Here is a 20,323-nt window from a genome sequence, read left to right as displayed (position 1 = left end):
GGGGGAGAGAGCCGTGGCCCATAGAGGCTGGGTGAAGTGGCATGATTTACTCACTGACATTTCCACGTGTAGCTGGGAGCACAGGGACTAAGAGCAGGGGGACTGTGCGGGATGCCAGCGGGAGGGGGAACACACACCGGGGGACACTGGCAGGGCCCACCACCACGGGTCCACCCCGGATGTGCACACGCCAGCGTGGACGGGTGCGGCCAAGCAGCACCGTGACGCGGCCCGAGACGCCCAGGCTACTTCAGAGCTGTACAATGAAACATCTAGAAGGTCCTATGCAAACCCTGCTCCGCGACATCGCAAGGGCCTCTGGCTCCACTTAGGGGTCACCATCTTTGGACAGGAAGGACTCTGCCTCCCAGCCATGCAGCACCATGGCCCACCCAGGACCTGACACACAACCTTAGCGGCCAAGGACATCTAGGGAGAGTGGCAACAGACCACCTCGGCTGGAGGAAAGCCCTGGGCACGGTTCTTCCCCACAGATCCAACCCAAAAGGACACCATCTGGAACTGAGGAAGACCTCGAGATGCAGAAACGAGGCGGCTGGAAACAGCCCTTCCTGCCCACCCTGTGCCCAGGGTCTGGCCGCACCCTGAGCCTCGTCCGCGTATCCCAGGCCACGGCCGGGCGTGCAGTCTGCCAGCAGCGTCCGGGAGCACCTGCACGACTTCCCTGGTAACTGTGTGCTAGAACACTGGAGACGAAAGCGAAGGCTCTGAAGTTAATTTAAATTAAACCAAGACTGGATTTCCTGTACTCCCGGCAAGAAATTTATCTAAAACATCTGAATACCCAAATGTGCTTGAGGGGGGCAGCGGCCAGGGGCGCCCCAAACCCCACGGCCTCCTCAGTCCCGGGGCACCTTGAAGTGGTCCTTCTCTTTGCGGATGGCTCTCATGGTGGTCACGGGCTCCGTCTCCCCAGCATGCTGCTGCACCGTCTTCTCCCTGCGGAGGCCGAACACCAGGCTGCACGCCGCGCTCCCCTGCCCCCCACGCCCCCACAGGGTACCAGGGACCGGAAGAGCCAGCGCAAGTTGGGACACGCTTAAAAAATGAGATGCTACAGCAGCAGCCAGCTCGCGTGTTCCTAACCATGGGGTCGTGCTATGCCGGCCGAGCCGTCCTGCCAGCGACCTGGACAGCGGGGACACTGACCCCCCACTGGCGTCCGGCAGGCCCAGGTGGCAGCTCCCTGAGACCCCAGCCCCCACCAGGGACTGTACCTCATCTGCCTATGGATCCAGACTCCAGGATCAGAAAGGACCCCAAACCCTCGCCAGGGCCCAAGCACCCCCTTCTGAGAAAAGGGCCCGCGCCCAAGGACGCGCTCTACTTGATGCAGAGTTTGGGGCAGCCTCTGGCACGCAGAGCGGCTGGGCAGGGGCACGGGCATCCCCGGAGCACCCTCACCTCACTCTCATGAACGGGTTGTAGGTGAACTCCTCGGCGATGGTGGATGGCACTGTGGGCTCACCGACGCTGTACTTCTCCTGCAGGGGACAGAGGCCGCTGTGATGCAGGGACTTGCGAAGGCACATCTCCGTACCTTCAAACGTCGTCCAGCTCCGAAGGCAAAGGGAGTGGAGGCGGGGGGTCAGTGTGAGGACAGGTCCGTCCTGCTGTGGACACCCGAGCGTCCCGGCTGCCGCCACCAACCTGTGCCTCCTCCCCCTGCTGTCTTGGAGCCAATCTTGGAACTCTTCTCATTAACACGAAGTCTGTTTTATGGGAGAACAGCTCGCAGCAACACAGACAACGCTGTGCCCCGGGTCCCCGCCCTGGAAGGTGGGGAGCGCCTCTCGCGGGGCGTTTGGCAGGGTGTCCCCTCCATGGGCCCCACAAAGACCCAGGAAGAGCTGTTTGCCAGGCAGCTTGGCAAATGGAAAATTAAAGCAAAAATTGTGCTTTGGAAAGATCCACGAAACTGACACGAACAGTGAAGGACAGGAGCACGGATCACCGATGCCAGGAAGAGGCGGCGCTGCGGTCGCGCCAGCAGTCAGCGTGGGGCTGACACTGCTCTGAAAGCAAAGCCTCGATGATAAGACTTAAAGGAAACAAAGGAGAGAAATTCTGACCTTGGGAAAGGCAAGTATTTCTTAGAAGAGGTATGAACCATAAAAGAACTTAATATGCTGGACTTTATCAGAATTAAAAATCCTTATTCTTCAGGGCGCCTGGGTGGCTCAGTGGGTTGCGCTGCTGCCTTCGGCTCGGGTCATGATCTCAGGGTCCTGGGATCGAGTTCCACGTCGGGCTCTCTGCTCAGCAGGGAGCCTGCTTCCTCCTCTCTCTGCCTGCCTCTCTGCCTACTTGTGATCTCTCTCTGTCAAATAAATAAAATCTTTAAAAAAAAAATCCTTATTCTTCAAAATACGTTGTTAATAAAAAGCAAGTCACAGGGAAATACACATCAAAACCACGGCATACCAGTCAGAACGGCTACAATTAACCAGTCAGGGACCGACACGGTGCGGAGAAAGGGGAGCCTCCTACACTGCAGGTGGGAACGCAAGCTGGTGTGGCCACTCTGGAAAACAGCACGGAGCTTCCTCTGAAAGTTGAAAATAGAGTTGCCTTACGGCCCAGCAATTGCACTACTGGGTATTTACCCTAAAGATACAAACGTAGTGACCCGAATGTGTATAAGAGCAACGTCCACAACAGCCAAACTATGGAGAGAACCTACATGTCCACCCACAGATGCGTGGATAGAGAAGATGTGGTTCATATATACAATGGAATACTATGCAGCCATCAAAAGAAAGGAAATCTTGCCATTTGTGACAATGTGGATGGAACTAGAAGGGATTATGCTAAGTGAAGTAAGTCAGTCAGAGAAAGACAACTATCATATGAGCTCTCTGATAGGAGGAAGTTGAGATCCAGGCAGTGGGGCCGTGGAGGGAAGGGAGGGAAAATATGAGACAAGATGGGATTGGGAGGGAGACAAACCGTGAGACTCTTAAATCTCACAAAACAAACTGAGGGTTGCCGGGGGGAGGGGGGGTAGGGAGAGGGTGGTGGGGTTATGGACACTGGGGAGGGTATGTGCTACAGTGAGTGCTGTGAAGTGTGTCAACCTGGAGATTCACAGACCTGTACCCCTGGGGCTAATAATAGATTATATGTTAATTTAAAAAATTAAAAAAAGATAAAATTAAAATTTAAAAGCAAGCCATAGAGTGGGAGAAACTATCTGACAAACTTACCAAAAAAAAGAGAGAGAAATTCTCTTACCGAAATAAGATGATCCAATTTTTTAAATGGCCAAAAGACTTGAACAAACCCTTCACAAAATGGCCAATGGCACATAAAAAGACGTTCAACATTATTAGATACTAGGGAGATACAAATTAAAACCACAACGTTGGGGCGCCTGGGTGACTCAGTGGGTTGAGTCTCTGCCTTCAGCTCAGGTCATGATCCCAGGGTCCTGGAATCGAGCCCCGCATCGGGCTCTCTGCTCAGCGGGGGGCCTGCTCCCCCGCCCCCGCCTGCCTCTCTGCCCACTGGTGATCTGTCTGTCAAATAGATAAATAAAATCTTTAAAAGTAATTACAGCGTGACTCCACTACGTACATCCAAATGACGAACACCAGAAGAACGACGAGGAGCAGTACTGGGGGGGACACAGGACAGCTCAGAGCCTCCACTTCGCCAGGAGAAACATATAACAAGCACCGCTCCGGGAGACGACCGGGCCGGGCCATCTCTCCCCCAGTCAGACACGTGCTGGTGCCCGCGGCTGCTTCATGCCCAGTGTCTCCCCGAGAGCCGTGAAAAGGTGCACGGCCCAAGGAAGGGTGCCCGGCGGCCTCTGAGCAAACATGACAGGCGTCCCAAGCACACAGCAGGTGCCACTGGGCAGCGAAAAGCAACAAGCCGCGGGCGGGCACCCCAACGCGAGTACGTCCCCCGCCACTCTGAGCCGGAGAAGATGCGCGGGGACACGGCGGAGGCTCCCCTGGCTGCAGCTCTGCTGACGTGAGCTGAGGTCCAGGGCATGCGACGCGGCAGGGGTCGTCGGAGCCGCCGCAGAGAACATGACGGGAGTGTCCTCTGCCTTAACTGCACCGGCAGTCTGTCCCCTGGTGTGTGTGTCTGTCTGAGCTCACGCAGCCGTTCACTTGATGCAGCTTGTTACTCGTGAACAAAGCGGACGCGTAAGAAGACCAGAATGAAAATTCTGCCACTTAACCCGAAAACCTTGACAAAATGGGCAAATTCCTTGAAAGACACAAGTTGCTAACAAAACTGACTCAAGAAGATGTAAAAATCTGACAGCCCTACATAAAGGCATTAATTTGTAACAACAAAAAGATTTTTGCACAGAAAAGCGTCCATGTCCTGGCGGCCTCCCTGGCGAATGCAACACTCGGGGAGCAGACGGTGTCGCAGAGAAACTTCTGTCAAACGGGAATAAACACATTTTCAGTCGTTTCCTGAGGCCAGTGTCACCCTGACACTAAGACCCAAGGCATCCCAAGATGACAAAACAACAGACCAGCCCCTGGTGGGGACCCAGAAGAGGCTAGAGCAGCGGCACAGAGCACGGCCGAGGGCCGGGAAGCGCAGGGGACCCCAGCCCGCCCCCAGTGCACCGCAGAACACGGGGGACAGTCATGTAACATGAAGACAGGAATCCGTTCACAAAATTCCACGCCCACTCGTGGTAAAAACTCTCAGAAGACCAGGAATACACTTGAGTTCGTATCAACCTAAGAACATTTACAAAAACCCACAGCTACCGTCACACCTAACGGGTAAAGACGAAAAGCTTTCCCCGGAGCCTGGGAACGAGGCAGGGATGTCCGCAGTTGCTGCTTTTCTAACGTTGTCCGCGGGACGCTGGCCAGGGTTGTGGCCCAGAAAAATCAATAAAAGGCACACAGATGGCAAAGGAAGGAGTAAAATGATCTCTGTGTGTTGGGGACGTGACTGTGCATGCACTCAGGAGTCTACAGAAAAGACCCCGTAAGAAGGGAGCTGAGCGAGGTCCGGCGGATACAAGATCGCGATGCAAAAGTCATCTGTATCTCTCAAGCCTTCAGCAAATAATTGCTTCCAATAAAACTCAAAAACATAAATTTCTTAAGGATACATTTAACGATATGTACAATTTCCATAACAATGAAAATTACAAAATACTGCTGAGAAAAACTACTGAGCTTGATAAACAGAAAGCGATAGCACAGTCACGGAAACACTCAGTATGGTTACGACCTCAATTCCCTCCAAATCCTTTGTTACAACACAGTGCTAATCCAAAGCCGACTTTTTTGGTAAAAATTAACAAGACAATCCTAAAGTTTATATGGTATATGGAAATGGAAAGCACTTAGAAGAGCCAGAACTGGGGCGCCTGGATGGGTGAGTTGTTAAGCGTCTGCCTTCGGCTCAGGTCATGATCCTGGAGTCCCTGGATCAAGTACCACATCAGGCTCTCTGCTCAGTGGAAAGCCTGCTTCTCTCTCTCTGACCCTCCCCCTTCTCATGCTTTCTCTCTCTCTCTCTCAAGTAAGTAACTAAAATCTTAAAAAAAAAAAAAAAAAAAAGAGCCAAAACCAATTTTAGGAAAGTCTACAATTAGGGGATGTACACAGCCCGACCCTAGACTTGCCACAGGCTTCGGAAATCAGGCCCGTTTGCTGCCAGCGGAGAAGTGCCACAGGCCAGGGCACAGACAGGAGCGTGTGGAAGTGACTCATGCCCACACCGTCCATTTCACTGGGCAAAGGGGCCACGGCAGTCCCACGAGGAAAAGACACTGTTTCCAACAAATGGTACTGAGCGGCTGAATGTGAATTAAAACAGAAAAAGGCCCTTCTACCCTTACCTCAGACCGAACACAATCTGTGAGGCACCACGGACCGACACAGAAATCCGGATAAACATAAAAGCCTGGGCGGCTCAGTCATTGAGTGTCTGCCTTCAAGTCAGGTCCTGATCCCGGGGTCCTGGGATCGAACCCCGCATCGGGCTCCCTGCTCAGTGGGGAACCTGCTTCTCCCTCTCCCACTGTGTCTCTCTGTCATAAATAAATAAAATCTTTATAAAAATAAAAGCTAAAACCATTAAACTTTCAGGAGAAAACGTAGCAGGGGGCGTGCATAGATTTCTTAGGACACAAAAACTGTAAAAGAAAATACTAATAAGCATCTTCACCAAAAGTATGTATAAATTTGTATTCTCAAAAAGACACTGTTAAGGAAAAAGGGGGGGAAGCCATAAAAACAGGAAGGAAGTATTTGAGAGAGATTCCTGACGAAAGACCCATTTCCAGAACACACAAGGACTCCCCGCAACCAGGAAGACAGCCCGACTTTTTTCATGGACAGACATTCGAACACGCACCACAGAAGACGAGCTGGGAGCGGCCACGAGCCCGTGAGAGATGGAGCTCATCAGCCATTGGAGAAAGGAACATTTTAGGAAACATGAGGAGATACCAGCGCGCACCATGCGGAAGGGCTCACATGTCAGGCCACGCGGCGCGTGGCACGGTCCCAGCGAGGACGCCAAATATGCCGCCAACCGGAAGCTGCCTGGGATCTTCCTCAGAGCGAACCCCACAGGGACTGTGCCCGCGCCTGCGAGCAGCGGACACCCGTGTCACCCCCGCGGCGGCTGCGCACCGTCAGCCAGAGCGCCCCGGCCCAGGGCTGACCGGACCCCGCGGCACCATCACAGCAACTGCGGCCCGATGTGCCAAGCACAAAGAGCCCCGTGACCCGCATTCTAGGGCTGTGTGTGCAGAAGACTCCGCGACTGGGGTCTGCAGCGGGGGAGGCAGGGGGCGCACTGGGGTCGCACCAGGCGGCGGCATCAGGAGTCTCACAGCTGTCCCACTCGCCCGGGGCGGGTGCGTCCCACTGAGAGAGAACGATCCTCCACAAAGATGAGCTTCCTCCATGCGGCAGCTCGGCGCGGGCAGCAGCCAGGGTGGAGGCACCAGGCTGCCTCAGCCACGAAGCCACAGAGCACTGCGCGGCACCCACACCCAGGCTCCGGCGTCTGGGGAAGCCTCCCCCATGCCGACAGCTGACGCCCGTGGCGTCTCAGTCCTCCCAGGGGCATTTCCCACACGCAGGCCCCAAACTGGGGAAGATGCAGGCATTTTATTCAATGCCAGAGCTCCGAGACAGCCATGGTCTCGGGACGGAGCAGGAGGCACTGCCATGAGGCCCCCAGTGCCCCCTCTCAGGGACGGACAGCCCCGCCACCAGCCCGGCCACCGGCCAAGGGCGAGAAGCCAGCCCCGCCCTGCAGAAAGAAAGGCCTTTCAGACCAGCAGCCCCGGGGCCGGGTCCCGCTGCAGCCTGCACGGCCTGGGAGGCTGCCCAGCTAACTCGCCGTCCTCCCGGCCGTGGAGCACATGTCGGGGCCCCGCAGCGCCAGCCTCCCCGAGGCATCTATGAAAATGCAGGATCCCAGGCCCAGGCCCAACCCTGGGCCCCTGGGTCAGCGAGGATCCCAACGACACGGCAGGGGCTTCCTCGCTAGCCGGGAGGAGCCCCTCGTGCCTACACACGAGACGGAGCCCCGAGCACGGCGGCGCAGACGCCCCGAACTCCTGGGAGCCCCGTCCTGGTCGCTGCCCGGCACACGCAGCCCTGCGGCGCGCCCCGCTCACCTTGGCCCAGACCAGCTTCTCCTGAACGGCGGGGTTGTTGGGTTCCACGTGGCGCGCGAACTTGAGGTTGTTGATGGTGTACTCGTGGCCACAGTACACTCTCTGAGGAAGACACCAACCTCTGAGCTCCGAGTCCCCAGGATGTGCCCTCAGGCCCCTCGGAGACGGGCTCGTGGGGCTCCAGGCGAGGACCCGTTAGCGACTCAGCACACACACTGCCTGCGTGTGTGTCCCACGACAATAAAAACCTTACAGAAAAGCCTTACTTCCAGAGGAAGCGGCCCGCCCGCCCGCTCTCGGCAGGCCCACGCGCGGGGTGCTGCCTACCGTGTCGGGAGGGAGCCGGCCCAGGACCTCGAGCAGGGCTCTGTACATCTCATCCGCTGTCCCCTCGTAGAACTTCCCACAGCCGGCCACAAACAAGGTGTCACCTGAGAAACGGCACAGCCAAGGACCAGTGGGGGGCCGCCAACAGGCAGCGACAAGAAACCCTGACCCCCAGCTCTCGGCTCCCAGCCCCCAAGTCTCACTAACTGGTTCCACCAGCACCCCCCAAACAGCTGCTGAAGCCCACTCCTTCCTTCACTGCCCCTCCCGTCAGTCCTGGCCCCGAGACCCCCAAACCAGCCCTTGTTCCCACCGGCCCAGCAGCCGTCCCAGGCCCACCTCCCTCTGTCTCCTCTCGCCCTTGGTGGCCAGTGCCAGCCTGGAGAAGCCCCTGAGCTCACCAGCCACCACCTTGGTCCTCACCACACAGGCCCCCTTCCTGCCTCCGGCCTTGGGAGGGCCTTCCCGTCCCCAATACCCACCCAGCCTCCGCTGCTTCCTTGAGGAAGTGCCCGGACTGCTCTGTTTTGCAGGCCCCAGGCACAGGGAGTCCCTCCACCATCTCTGGCCAGGCCTCTGCCCAGGGAGCCTGAGCCACAACCCAGGACCACAGGGTTGTCATGGGGCCCCCGGCGAGGGCGGTACTGCACTGCTCCCAGGGGACAACAGGACAGCCTAGTGGGGGTGGGACTGGGACTGTGTCCCTGAACAAGCCCTACACGTACGGGAAGCCTGAGACCCAGTGAGAAGTCCACGAGACCCCGGAGGAGGCTGGGGCACAACAGGCACAGGAGATTTTGAGGTCGGGCCCTCCCTCCAGGGGAGCAGCCCCCTATTCCCACACCTGCCTCCAGGGCCTCGCTGGACATCCTGGTTCCCACACTTCAGTCCTTGCCTCAGGCTGGCAGAGGCCAGAGCCTCAGCACCGAGGACGTTACTGACCCATCCATACCCTGCGCCCTGCCAGCCTCTGTCCATGGAGGAGGGGCACCGGGCGCAGGGCCTGGGCTCAGCACACAGCCCCACCTTCCACAGCAGGCACATGGCTTCCCGTGTCTGCAGTCCCCAGGGACCCGCCTCACTCCCAGGTCCTGACACCCCCACACCCCCGCAGCGGTGATGGGTACAGGTGCAGCAGCGGTGACGGGTACAGGTGCAACACCGGCTGCCCATGGCCACTCGGGGGCCTTCGCACTTGCTGTTCCCGCAGGTGGTGCTGGGGGCCGGTTCCACGGCCACACACACCAGTGGGTGAGGCCGAGCGAGCCCGGGGTCCCCGGGGTCCCACAGCACGAACTGGGAGTCGGCTCAGGGCGTGCACCTGCTGCGACTATACTGGGGACACTGAAAACAACCGGTCTTTAAGATGAGCTTTGGTGTGGGGTGCCATCGGGGTCACAAGGCAGCAGAGGCACCCCCTACTGGCACCGGGGAGCCCGCAGGCCGCAGTGGCTGGTCACCGAGTCCCACGTGTGCCCGTCCCACTGCGGAGCCGCTCCAGGAACCCCGTGGCACTTCCCAACTGGCTCCCGCTGCAGTGACTTCATGACAGGAACATAAGCTCCTGCAAGACTCAGAGCTTAGCCCTTGGCACTGGCTGAGAACCGTCAGGAGTCAGAGGGGCTTCTGGGCCTGGGCAGACAGTGCTCCTGTCCGCGAGAGGCGTCCCATCTCTATCTAAGGGCCGTGGCTCCCCCACCTCACCCCCACGCCCCGCAGGAGCCTGGCTGCAGACCCGGACCCAGACCCTGACCCGGCAGAGCACCGAGGGTCTCCGGAGACCTCCCTGGCCCGGCGTGAGCCCGCACACTCACCTGTGAACACTGCAGGCGGCTCGGAGCTGCTGGGCTTGTTCACGAAGTAGCAGATGTGTCCAGATGTGTGGCACGGCGTGGACAGGCACTTGACGTGGAGAGACCCCACCTGGAGCAGAGCGGGTGCTGGCGCTTCCTCCCTGCACAGGGCGGGCTGCCCAGGGCTTGCAGCCGGTGGACCCCCATCCCAGCGGCTGACAGGGCCCCGCGGACCTCGGGCCACCAAGCAACAGTGCATCCTGCTGGGGACCCTGGGGCAGGGTGCACCCTGGCACCAGCGGGGCCGGAGCGCCGTGATTTACTCCCTCCTCAAAGCCAAGCCAAGTCTGAACCAGCTGTCCTGCTTCTTAAAGACGGTTTCTCTCGGTTTTCCTTCCTGACTCCCACTGCCCCCCAACCCTTCTAAAACGTTCAGGCCCACAAGGACTGAATTCAAGACCAACATCGGTGCAACCTTCCCACGGGTCAGCGGACCAGCCCACTGGTCAGCGGACGAGGACGGCCTCCCAGGCCGCGAGTGCGCTCTGCACATGTGCACCAGGAGCTGTGCGCCTGCGCCCCGCCCCGCCCACCAAGCTCCTGGGGACATCCTCCTGCTGGACCTCACATCAACGGGTCCAGGTGCCCCAACCGTCTCGAGACGGGGCCTGGCGAGGGCACCGTCAGGCCGTCCTCCACCCACCGGGTCCCCGAGTCAGGGAGGGAATGCAGGCGGGGGGTGTCCATGTCCCCACCGCACCGTGCCCTCCGTCGGTGCACTGCTCACCTGCAGTGTGGACAGGTGTGTGACCTTGTGAGTCAGGGCCCCGATCCGGTCGTCACCCCCGCACACCTTCAACCCAGGCGCCAGCTTGACCAGCTTCTCGTTTCCGCCGGCATGATCCCTGGAAGCGGGAAAGGAGACCTGGGCTTTTGTTGATGGAACCAGACCTGCTTGCTCTTAAACCCCCCAGCACAAGGCTTCTCCCTGGTTATGTCTCAGCAGAAACTCATCTCCCAACACAGGAAACTGGCTTGTCATTTGGCGGTACTGATGAGAACATTCTCAGATGTGCCATTCCCGAGTGAGGCATTTCTGCACCCCTGCCCCGTAGCCGCGGAAGCTTCTGAAGCAAACACACCAATGCCCAAACTCTTAGATGATCCCTGTGCCTGGCTCCCAGGCTCCACACACACAAGAGTCACCTGAGGGTCTGTAAGAAGCACCACGGCCTGACTCCCTGCCCCACGTGGTGACGCAGCTGGCCCCTGGTGGCCTGCAGAGCAGGAGTTCTAACAGGATGCTCCCAGGTGGTCCACTTTGGGACCCACTGCCCTGAGCAGGTGGAAGCTGTCTTCTAAAATGGCAATGCCGGGACACCTGGGCGGTTCCGCTGGTTAAGCACCCAACTCTTCATTTCAGCTCAGGTCACAACCTCATGGTGGTGAGATTGTGGAACCTGCTTAAGATTGTCTCTCTCCCTCTTCCTCTGCCCTCCCCCATCTCTCCCTCCCTAAAAATAAATAAATCAGTAATAATAAAATAAAATGGGGGCGCCTGGGTGGCTCAGTCGTTGGGTGTCTGCCTTCGGCTCAGGTCATGATCTCAGGGTCCCGGAGTCGAGCCCCACATAGGACTCAGCAGGGAGCCTGCTTCTCCCTCTCCTGCTCCCCCAGCTGTGTTCCCTCTCTCACATTCTCTCTGCCAAATAAATAAAATAAAATCTTTAAAAAAATATTTTTTTAAAATGGCCGTGCCCCACCCAAAAGACCACCAAAAAACTGCTAGAACTGATACACAAATTCAGCAAGGTTGCAGGATAAAAACCAACACGTAGATGGGGCGTCTGGGGGCTCAATGGATGAAAGCCTCTGTCTTCAGCTCAGGTCATGGTCCCAGAGTCCTGGGATCGAGCCCCGCATCGGGCTTTCTGCTCAGCAGGGGGCCTGCTTCCTCCTCTCTCTCTGCCTGCCTCTCTGCCTACTTGTGATCTCTGTCAAATAAGTAAATAAATAAAATATTTTTAAAAATGCGTAGAAATCTGTTGCACTTCTATGTACTAATAAAGCAGCATTTAGAGAAATTAGGAAAATGATCCCATTTACAATTACACCAAAAATATACAACACCCAGAACTAAACCTAACCAAAGAGGTGAGAGGACTAGTCTGAAAACTGTGGAACACTGGGAAAGAAGCTGAAGACAGAAAGAAACAAAGACATTCCACTGCGTGCTCATGGACTGGAAGAAAAAACACTGCTAAAATGTCTACTTTCCAAAGCAATCTACCATTCAATGCTACACCCACCAATACTACCCCCATTTTTCACAGAGCTACAACAAAGAACCCTAAAATTTCTAGGGAACCACAAAGGCCCCAAATAGCTACAGTGATCCTGAAAACCAGAAGCAAACAGGCGGCACCAGGATTCCGGACTTCAAGCTCTATCACAAGCTGTGATCATCAAGACAGTGTGGCAGCGGCACAAAAACAGACACACAGATCCATGGAACAGAACAGAGAGCCCAGAAATGACCCATCCAAAAATACGCAACGGGAAAAGGACAGTCTCTTCGACAACTGATGTTGGGAAAATAGGACAGTCAGATGCAGAAGAATGAAACCGGACCACTTTCTTTTTTCTTTTTCTTTTTTTTTTAAAGATTTTATTTATTTATCCGACAGAGATCACAAGTAGGCAGAGAGGCGAGCAGAGAGAGAGGAAGGGAAGCAGGCTCCCTGCTGAGCAGAAAGCCCGATGCGGGGCTCGATCCCAGGACCCTGAGATCATGACCTGAGCCGAAGGCAGCGGCTTAACCCACTCAGCCACCCAGGCACCCCCTAAACCGGACCACTTTCTTACGCCACACACGAAAACAAGTCCAGAATGATGAAAGAGCCGAATGTGAAACTTGAAACCCTCACAATCCTAGAGGAGAGCACAGGCAGTGATGACTCTAACATTAGCCACAGCACCTTCCTGCTACACACATCTCCAGACGAAGGGGACAAAAAGCAAAAACGAACTCCCGGGATATCATCAAAATAAAAAACGTCTGCACAGCCAGAGAAACAATCCACAAAACCAAAAGGCAGCCTACAGAATGGGAGAAGATATTTGCAAATGACATTTCTGATAAAGTGTTAGGATCCAAAATTTATAAAAAGCTTATGTAACTCAACACACCCAAACACACATAATCCAAATTAAAAAATGGCCAGAAGACATGAAAAGACAGTTTTCCAAAGAAGACACCCAGATGACCGGCGGTCACATGAAAACGCGCTCCGTGCCACTCCTCGTTGGGGAAGCGCAAACCCCGACTACAAGGACATGTCCCCTCTCACAGCACGGCGCGGCTAAAACCAATGACGTAAGAAACAAGAGCTGATGAGTACGGGAGAAAGCGGAGCCCTCGCGCCCCGCGGCCGGGAACGCAAGCTGGCGCAGCCCCCGTGCAAGACAGTGTTGAGGCTCCTCGAGAAGCTAAAACCCAACCCATCCCCTGATGCAGTCATTGCAGCTCTGGATCTCTACCCGAAGAACACAAGGATGCTTGCCCAGGGGGTGCGTGCGGCCTGGACAGCCGCGTTACCTCCAATAGCCGAATAATGGAAGCAGCCCAGTGCCCATCCCCCGATGAACGCACAAAGACTAGTATCTACGCGTGTACACACGGACACACACAGACACACACACACATACAGTGATTTCACTGACACACCGAACTGAAGAAACAAAGGAGCCAAGGAAAAGGAAGGGAGACAAACCAAGGAGCAGACTCTTGAGGAGAAACAGATGTTCCCAGCGGGGAGGCGGGTGGGGGAAGGTGACGCGGTGACGGGGAGCCTGCATGTGAGGGGCACGGAGCACACACAGCCACTGGGCCACTGTGTCGCACACCCGCAGCCAGTGTAATACCAGATAGTAACTGGAATTAAAATAACATAAAAATAAAAACACTTACAACTTTAAACAAGTAAACACACGCACACATGCCCAGCTCGGCAGCACCCGGTGGGGACGGGGGTTGGGGGGGGGCCAGGCCTGCTTGTATCACAGCCTGTGGGGCCAGACCTGCACCGCAGAAGTCCAGCCAGGACCCTGCCCCAGACCAGCCTTCCCGGGACAAGGCGAGGGTGCCAGCTCCTCCCCGCAGCCTCGTCCACGCAGTCCTTCGAGGAGCCCAGACGCCGCCGTGGGGCCCACAGATAAGAGGGGCGGGCTCTGCCAGGCCCACCCCAGAGCTACACCCCGGGCGCTCTTAGGACAGGTGCCAACACCACCGCTGCCCCACCCTCTGGGGAGCACAGGCAGGAAGGGAGGCACCTTGCGGCTCATGGGGCTCGGTCTGGGGCAGAATCAGGGGTTTTGTATTCTAACATAAACAGAGGAAAAACCCCAGGGCATCACAACTTAAGAAAAGTGACCTGGCAGACCTGGCTTCTTACCAGAAAGCAAGCCCAGCAGCATGGCCAAGGGCAAGGCCGCATTCAGGAGTTAACAGCTGACGTCCTGGGAGGAACACCCCAAAGACTGGTGCCTGCTTGGCCACACAGAACAGACCCACCCGCCCAGGCCCTGGCAGGCTGAAGCTGTGGGAACCGGGGCTGCCCTCAGGCACTCACATGCAAAAGACAATTTAGAGCCAAATAAATATTTTTTTCTAGTGTAAAGAGCTCTGAGTTTCAACTCCAGTCCTAAAATGCAGGCACAGGTGCTTCTTCACCCCCTACCTTCAATTTCAGAACCACAGCCTCTCCAAATAGAGCGGCTTGATTTTTAAAAACACCAACGTCTAGAATAGTTTCTTCCCTGACATCAAAGCCTGTCTCCCATCACACGAGCCCGGAGCCTTCACATATGCTGCTGGGGGTCCATCCCACGCAGCCCCGAGTTAGCAGTGCCCAGGGCCAAGGCCACTGGACAGCAGCACAGGGGCCACTACCAGCATGTCTTCTCAGAACCCCGCTGGGGCTGACCCTCAGTGGCACAGAGAACGCAGCTGGGCAGGGACAAGGGCTTCCAGCACCCCAATCCCGCAGGTCTCCACCCGTAAGAGGGCCCAGAGAGCCTGAAGTGCCTGACCCCTACAGACACCGGCCCGGAGTGCACACGGCCCGGGGCAGACAGGCCCGCACCAGCCGGGGAGGACTTACCAGTGGTGGTGGGTGGTAAGCACTGTGGTCAGCTTCACTCCGAGCTTCTTCACCGTCTCTACAACCTGCAGCCAAACATGAGGCACGACGGGATCACGGTCACACTCCCCGCGCTGGGTGGCCGAGCTATAGGGGGCCCAGCAGGACTCAGGCCTGCCCGGGAGGGGCCATGCCCTGCCCTGACCCTGCTGACTTGCCCCCGTTCCCGGTCCCGGTCCCTCTTGACCCAGCTGGCAGCTCAGGGCCACCCATGACTTCTCCAAGTCCCTCTGGCTGAGGTAATCGCCCCTGGGGCTTCCTGGCACCCCAGGACCTTCCAGACAGAAGCCCATTGCTCTCCTCCCTCAAGATGCCGGCAGCCTCCAGCCCTCGCTGGCCTTCTGCCTGACAGCAGAGTGGCTGGACACCGGTTGTTTTTCAAAAACCAAATGGGTGAACTTCTGTTTAGCTTTGACCAAGCTACAAGGACACTGCAGCTACCAGCCCTTGCAGGGGGTGGGGTGGTGCTGGGGCCCTGCCCCCCACCTTCTGGGGCTGCACCGGGTCCACGATGGCGGCCTCCTTGGTCTCGTCGTCGATGATCAGGTACATGTAGTTGTCGGTCAGCGCCGGCAGTAACTCAACCTTCATGGCGCCCTGTTCCACGGTCAAGCTCTTCCTTAAGTCCGTGTGATGGAGAAGGGCTCCCAGCAGGGCTGGGCCTGAAGACAAAGCTTCGGTCAGTGTCCATGGGAGGCCGCCCCAGGCTGAGGCTCAAAGACAAGCCCTCGGCCAGGAGGCCCAGGAGACCCCACGTGCTGGGGACCCAACATCCCGGGGAAGGGACTCGGCCAGCGGCAAAGTGTGAGGCTCGCCGCAACGGGTTTTCTGAGTTCCTTCGGTAAAGAAGAAAATATCCTAATTTTACCACATCCGTTAAGAGAAACACAGAAAATTCTTCACACGCATATTCACGGAAATCCCTTCTCTCACACTCTGATCCTGATTTTCTTTTTTGCAAGCTCTCAGGGGACGGGGTGCCAGTTTGTGCCTGTGATTCAAACCACAGTCAGAAGTGACCAGTACCAGTCTTGGGGTGTTCACACCCGACTCAGAAAGACCACGAAGAGAGGAACCTGGAGGGCGAGCGCCTCTGACCCTAAGTCTCCAAGCAGAGAAGAAAACAATATTCTCTTTCATAGGCAGGAACTCAAAATTTGGACCACGCACTAAATGACCAGGGCCTGACACATGGGAGAGGTGGCCACCTGCTCCAGATCCAAGTGCACAGGACACAGAATCGCCATCCAGTTGAGCCAAAGGACCCGGCAGGGTGTGTCAAGAGTGAGCAAGGGCCGAAAGCATCCCCCACTGAGAAGTCAGGGGCCAAGCCACTTCCAACAACGAAACTCCTCTTCGGATCTAAAAATTCACAGAGGCCCAACAGTACTTGTCCTCACGTGAAAGAGATGAACACCACAAAAGGTGACAGAAGACAGCCATGAGATTCTGGGGGAGGTGCCAGAATGGGGCCCTCTTCCAAAAGGCATCCAGAAAGCAGGCAGGACCCACTGACTGACAGACCACATCTCCAGGGGCCACGGAGGGCTGAATTCGACCTTATCTGCCACGACCAGGGAAACTGTCAAGAATACACCGAGATATCCAACTCCCCTTTCCCTGGACAACCAGTTGGGCATTTTCCAGGCCCTTCTCCTCCCTCATACATGGCAAAACAAACATTTCTGTATGACCAGGTTTCCTTGACAGTCCACCCTCCCCAGGCCCCAGCACTACCCGGGCCCAGGAAGGACTACAGAGCGGAGTGCACCTACTGGGGTTGGGGGAGGGAGGAAAGCGGGACGGAAACAGGACTCTCCTGCGAGTCTGGGAGAGGAACACGGCCCAGGTGAGGGACTGTAACCACAGGCTGTGCTCGGGCTCCTCCAGGTGCTCCGTAGATTCTCCTGGAGAACCTGGGGAATCAGAAACTTCTGCAGGCACCCCTGAAAGCCTTCTTCCTTTCCCAAACATTACATGCCTGAGAAATGCTTCCAGTGCACTGCTTTGCACTGTGATCTTTCGTAGGCACAAAGAGCACAGAGCAGGAGCCTGTGGTCCCAGCCGAGACCTGAGACCCGCTTTGCTTGGCTTCTCTTGAACCGGGCCCGTCCTTCTGCATGGTATCCCGAGGCTGGGAGCGGGCTCCCATCTGAACCAGGTGGCCACAATCTTGCCAATTCTCTATAGTCCTACTCAGGATCTCTGCCTGACTCTGGAAGCAAAAAGGCTTAGCCCCGACACTCTGAGGAGTGTCCCCAAATGGCAAAAAGGACAGGCTCTTTCCTTAGTGACAGCAACACCTACCCACTCCAGAACATCGAGTGCTCTCGGTGAGATCTAAAACCGCCAAGGACAGCTTTGCCTCCCTCACGACTGCTACGTGGTCATGTCTCCAACCGCTAACCATCACCCAAAGACTCGGGTCACCCTACTGCCCCTATTGCCACATTAGCCTGATAAGATATCAGGAAATAAAGAAAAAGATTTCAAAATCAAGGTCAAAATATTCCGACAAAGCAGGAGGTAACACCCCGCGGGACAGGAATCTGGCAGCTGCAAGCGCAGGCCCTGGAAGCCCGCCAGCCGAACGCCTCTCCTTCTAGAGGGAGGGCCAGGGCCCCACAGCCCCCAGGACCCCGTCCTGCTGCAACCCCGGTACTGCCCGGGCCTCCTGCCCTTTGCACTTGTCAGCCGAAGCTCGCAGGAAGAGATGGGCAGGCAGGCCCCGGGGCGCACACACGCGGGTTCCGCCCGGCTGGGGAAGGGCGCCCCGGGAGGGCCGCGGGCGGACGGGGGCGCGGGGCTGGGCGGCGCGCGTCTCCTTACCGGGCACAAATCCGCCAGCAACCCCCGGCCGACCAGTGACCCCACTGTCTTCAGCCCCGCCAAGTCTGACTCAAGTGCCGCGGGGCCTTTCCTCGACCCCAACCCGCGCGCCCGGACGCCGGCGAGGGTTACAAGCCTGTGTCGACAGAAAACAGCGTCAGCCCGCGGCGGCCCGGCGACTCCCGACCGCCCTCAGCGCCGCCGGACCCTTCGCGGGGGCGCGGTCCAACCGCCGCCACCGGGTCACGACGCGGGCGGGCCCCCCGCAGGCCGGGCCCCGCGCACCCGACGCCTGTCAGGCGCGCCCCTCCGCGCCGCTGCCGGCGCCGGTCCACCTACCCAAGCCGCGGCGGGCGCAGGCGGCTCCCAGCGCGGCGAGGCTCCGGCGGCCGAGCAGCCCGCGGCCCAGCACCATGACCCGGGACGGCGGGGCGGCGGCGGCGGCGGCGGCGGCGGCGGCGGCGGCGGCGGCGGCGGCGGCGGCGGCGGCGGCGGCGGCGGCGCGAGGGGCGGGCCGGCCGCACACGCCGGAGGGGCGCCGCGGCCAATCGGCACCCGCCGCCCCGCCCCCCAGCCAACCAGCGCACGCCTAGCGCCCCCGCCCCAGACCTCGGCCAATCAGCGCCCGCGTCCAAACCCGTGCCCGCTGCCGGCCGGGCCTCCGCGGACCCGAGTGCGGGCGGGGCGCCTGGAGCTACCTGCGGCGGCCGCGGCCGAAGGGCAGCGTCAGTGCTTCCGCCGCTCTCCAGGGACCAGGCCCGTGCCCTGAGGCAGCTACTGGACAGCGGCTCCCAGGAGTTGAGGCGCCGCGACTGTCGAGCACCCGGTAGAGCGCAGAGCTGCACGGGCCGTCGCGGACAGGACAGCGCTGTGAGGTAGTTCGTTCTTTCCGGGGCGCCGTCGGCGTCAGGTGACCGGGCCCGGCGGGTCACGTGACCTCCAGGGACGCCCGGCGGAGCCATGGCGGCGCCCAGGCCGCTGTCCCGCTTCTGGGAGTGGGGGAAGAACATCGTGTGCGTGGGCAGGAACTACGCGGACCACGCCAAGGAGATGCAGAGCGCCTTGCCGAGCGAGCCGCTGCTCTTCCTCAAGCCGTCCACCGCCTACGTGCCCGACGGCTCGGCCATTCTCATGCCGCCCTACAGCAGCAACCTGCACCACGAGCTCGAGCTGGGCGTCGTGATGGGCAGGCGCAGCCGCGCCGTCCCCGAGGCCGCGGCCATGGACTACGTGGCCGGCTATGCCCTGTGTCTGGACATGACCGCCAGAGACGTGCAGGACGAGTGCAAGAAGAAGGGCTTGCCCTGGACGCTGGCCAAGAGCTTCACGGCCTCCTGTCCGGTCAGCGCATTCGTGCCCAAGGAGAGGATCCCGGACCCTCACAACCTGAAGCTCTGGCTCAGGGTCAATGGCGAACTCAGGCAGGAGGGTGAGACAGCCTCCATGATCTTTTCCATCCCCTACATCATCAGCTACGTTTCTAAGATAATGACCTTGGAAGAAGGAGATATTATCTTGACCGGGACCCCGAAGGGAGTCGGACCCGTGAAAGAAAACGATGAGATCCAGGCTGGCATACACGGGGTCGTTAGTATGAGATTTAAGGTGGAAAAGCCAGAGTACTGAATCTGTGCAAAGCGCCCTGACTTACTAAGTTTCAGGAGAGAAGGGAGCTGGACAGAAGCAAGCAGAGGTTATTAAATGGGACAATCCTTTAAGAAGAAACTAATTCTTAAATATGATTTAATTGGATTGTTATGACTTAAGGAAAATGGACCCTTAAAGGAAAATGTGATCTAGAAAAGCTGGGCCAGAAATGGAAAGAAGATTGAGAATTTTAAGAAACCACCAAATTAAGTTTTTGTAATGCTTCCAAAGCAGAGAATTTATCAAACCTAATGTTAAGACTTTCCTTCCTAAAACTGGAGTGGATAAGACTTTTCATTTGGGGGGGGGGGTGCCTGGGTGGCTCAGTCCCTTAAGCATCTGTCTTCCTCTCAGGTCATGATCCCTAGATCCTGGGATTGAGCCCCCAAGTCAAGCTCCCTGCTCAATGAGAGCTCTACTTTTCCCCTCTGCCCTTCCTCCTGGCTCATCCTTTATCTCTCAAATAAATACAAATCTTTAAAAAAAAAGTTTTTTAAGAAAAGACTTTTCATTGAGACATTCTGAGATCAGTAATTCAAAACTTAAAATATGCAAAAGAGGGGCGCCTGGGTGACTCAAAGGGTTAAGCCTCTGCCTTTGGCTCAGGTCCTCAGGGTCCTGGGGTCGAGCCCCGAATCAGGTTGGCCCCTCAGCGGGGAGCCTGCTTTACCCTCCCTCTCTGCCTACTTGTGATCTCTCTGTCAAATAAATAAATAAAATCTTTTTTAAAAATATGCAAGGGGCACCTGGGTGGCTTAGTGGGTTAAAGCCTCTGCCATCGACTCAGGTCATGATCCCAGGGTCCCGGGATCGAGCCCCGCATCAGGCTCTCTGCTTAGTGGGGAGCCTGCTTCCTCCTCTCTCTCTGCCTGCCT

The 20,323-nt window shown here is 57.5% G+C and overlaps 2 protein-coding genes across 7 annotated transcripts; one reads left to right on the top strand and one right to left on the bottom strand.

Moving 5' to 3' along the window:
• Positions 1-760: 760 nt before the first annotated feature.
• Positions 761-18,636, bottom strand: HAGH (hydroxyacylglutathione hydrolase). 6 transcript variants are annotated; one of them, XM_045072191.1, is made up of 10 exons: positions 18,500-18,629; positions 17,802-17,937; positions 15,459-15,634; positions 14,934-14,998; positions 10,559-10,676; positions 9,793-9,901; positions 7,979-8,082; positions 7,652-7,753; positions 1,426-1,505; positions 761-960 (listed from the first exon to the last, which is right to left on the bottom strand). In XM_045072191.1, exons 3-10 carry the CDS (start codon positions 15,561-15,563, stop codon positions 861-863), a joined length of 783 nt encoding a protein of 260 aa, XP_044928126.1. In that variant the 5' UTR covers positions 15,564-15,634; positions 17,802-17,937; positions 18,500-18,629; the 3' UTR covers positions 761-860. The 6 variants fall into 6 exon arrangements, with proteins under 6 accessions (XP_044928126.1, XP_044928125.1, XP_044928127.1 ...); XM_045072190.1 differs by lacking the exon at positions 18,500-18,629 and adding an exon at positions 18,141-18,264; XM_045072192.1 differs by lacking the exon at positions 17,802-17,937 and having other exon boundaries at positions 18,500-18,636.
• Positions 18,637-18,751: 115 nt separating this feature from the next.
• Positions 18,752-19,600, top strand: FAHD1 (fumarylacetoacetate hydrolase domain containing 1). Its single transcript, XM_004750753.3, has one exon. The coding sequence runs from the start codon at positions 18,762-18,764 to the stop codon at positions 19,425-19,427; it is 666 nt and encodes a 221-aa protein (XP_004750810.1). The 5' UTR covers positions 18,752-18,761; the 3' UTR covers positions 19,428-19,600.
• The last annotated feature ends 723 nt before the right edge of the window (positions 19,601-20,323 follow it).

This window comes from Mustela putorius, unplaced genomic scaffold, assembly GCF_011764305.1.
Source record: "Mustela putorius furo isolate JIRA1106 unplaced genomic scaffold, ASM1176430v1.1 tig00004007_pilon_pilon_pilon, whole genome shotgun sequence".
NCBI lineage: Eukaryota > Metazoa > Chordata > Mammalia > Carnivora > Mustelidae > Mustela > Mustela putorius.
Note: the sequence above shows the minus strand (reverse complement) of the source record. Positions and strands in the feature narration are given on the sequence as shown.

Coding starts and splice junctions, on each gene's coding strand:
- HAGH (XM_045072188.1), bottom strand. CDS start 18,216: ATGGTGCTGGGCCGCGGGCTGCTCGGCCGCCGGAGCCTCGCCGCGCTG. Junction 14,999..15,458: donor ACCCGGTGCAGCCCCAGAAG/GTGGGGGGCAGG, acceptor GTTTGGCTGCAG/GTTGTAGAGACGGTGAAGAA. Junction 8,083..9,792: donor GCCGCCTGCAGTGTTCACAG/GTGAGTGTGCGG, acceptor GCCGTTTCTCAG/GTGACACCTTGTTTGTGGCC.
- FAHD1 (XM_004750753.3), top strand. CDS start 18,762: ATGGCGGCGCCCAGGCCGCTGTCCCGCTTCTGGGAGTGGGGGAAGAAC.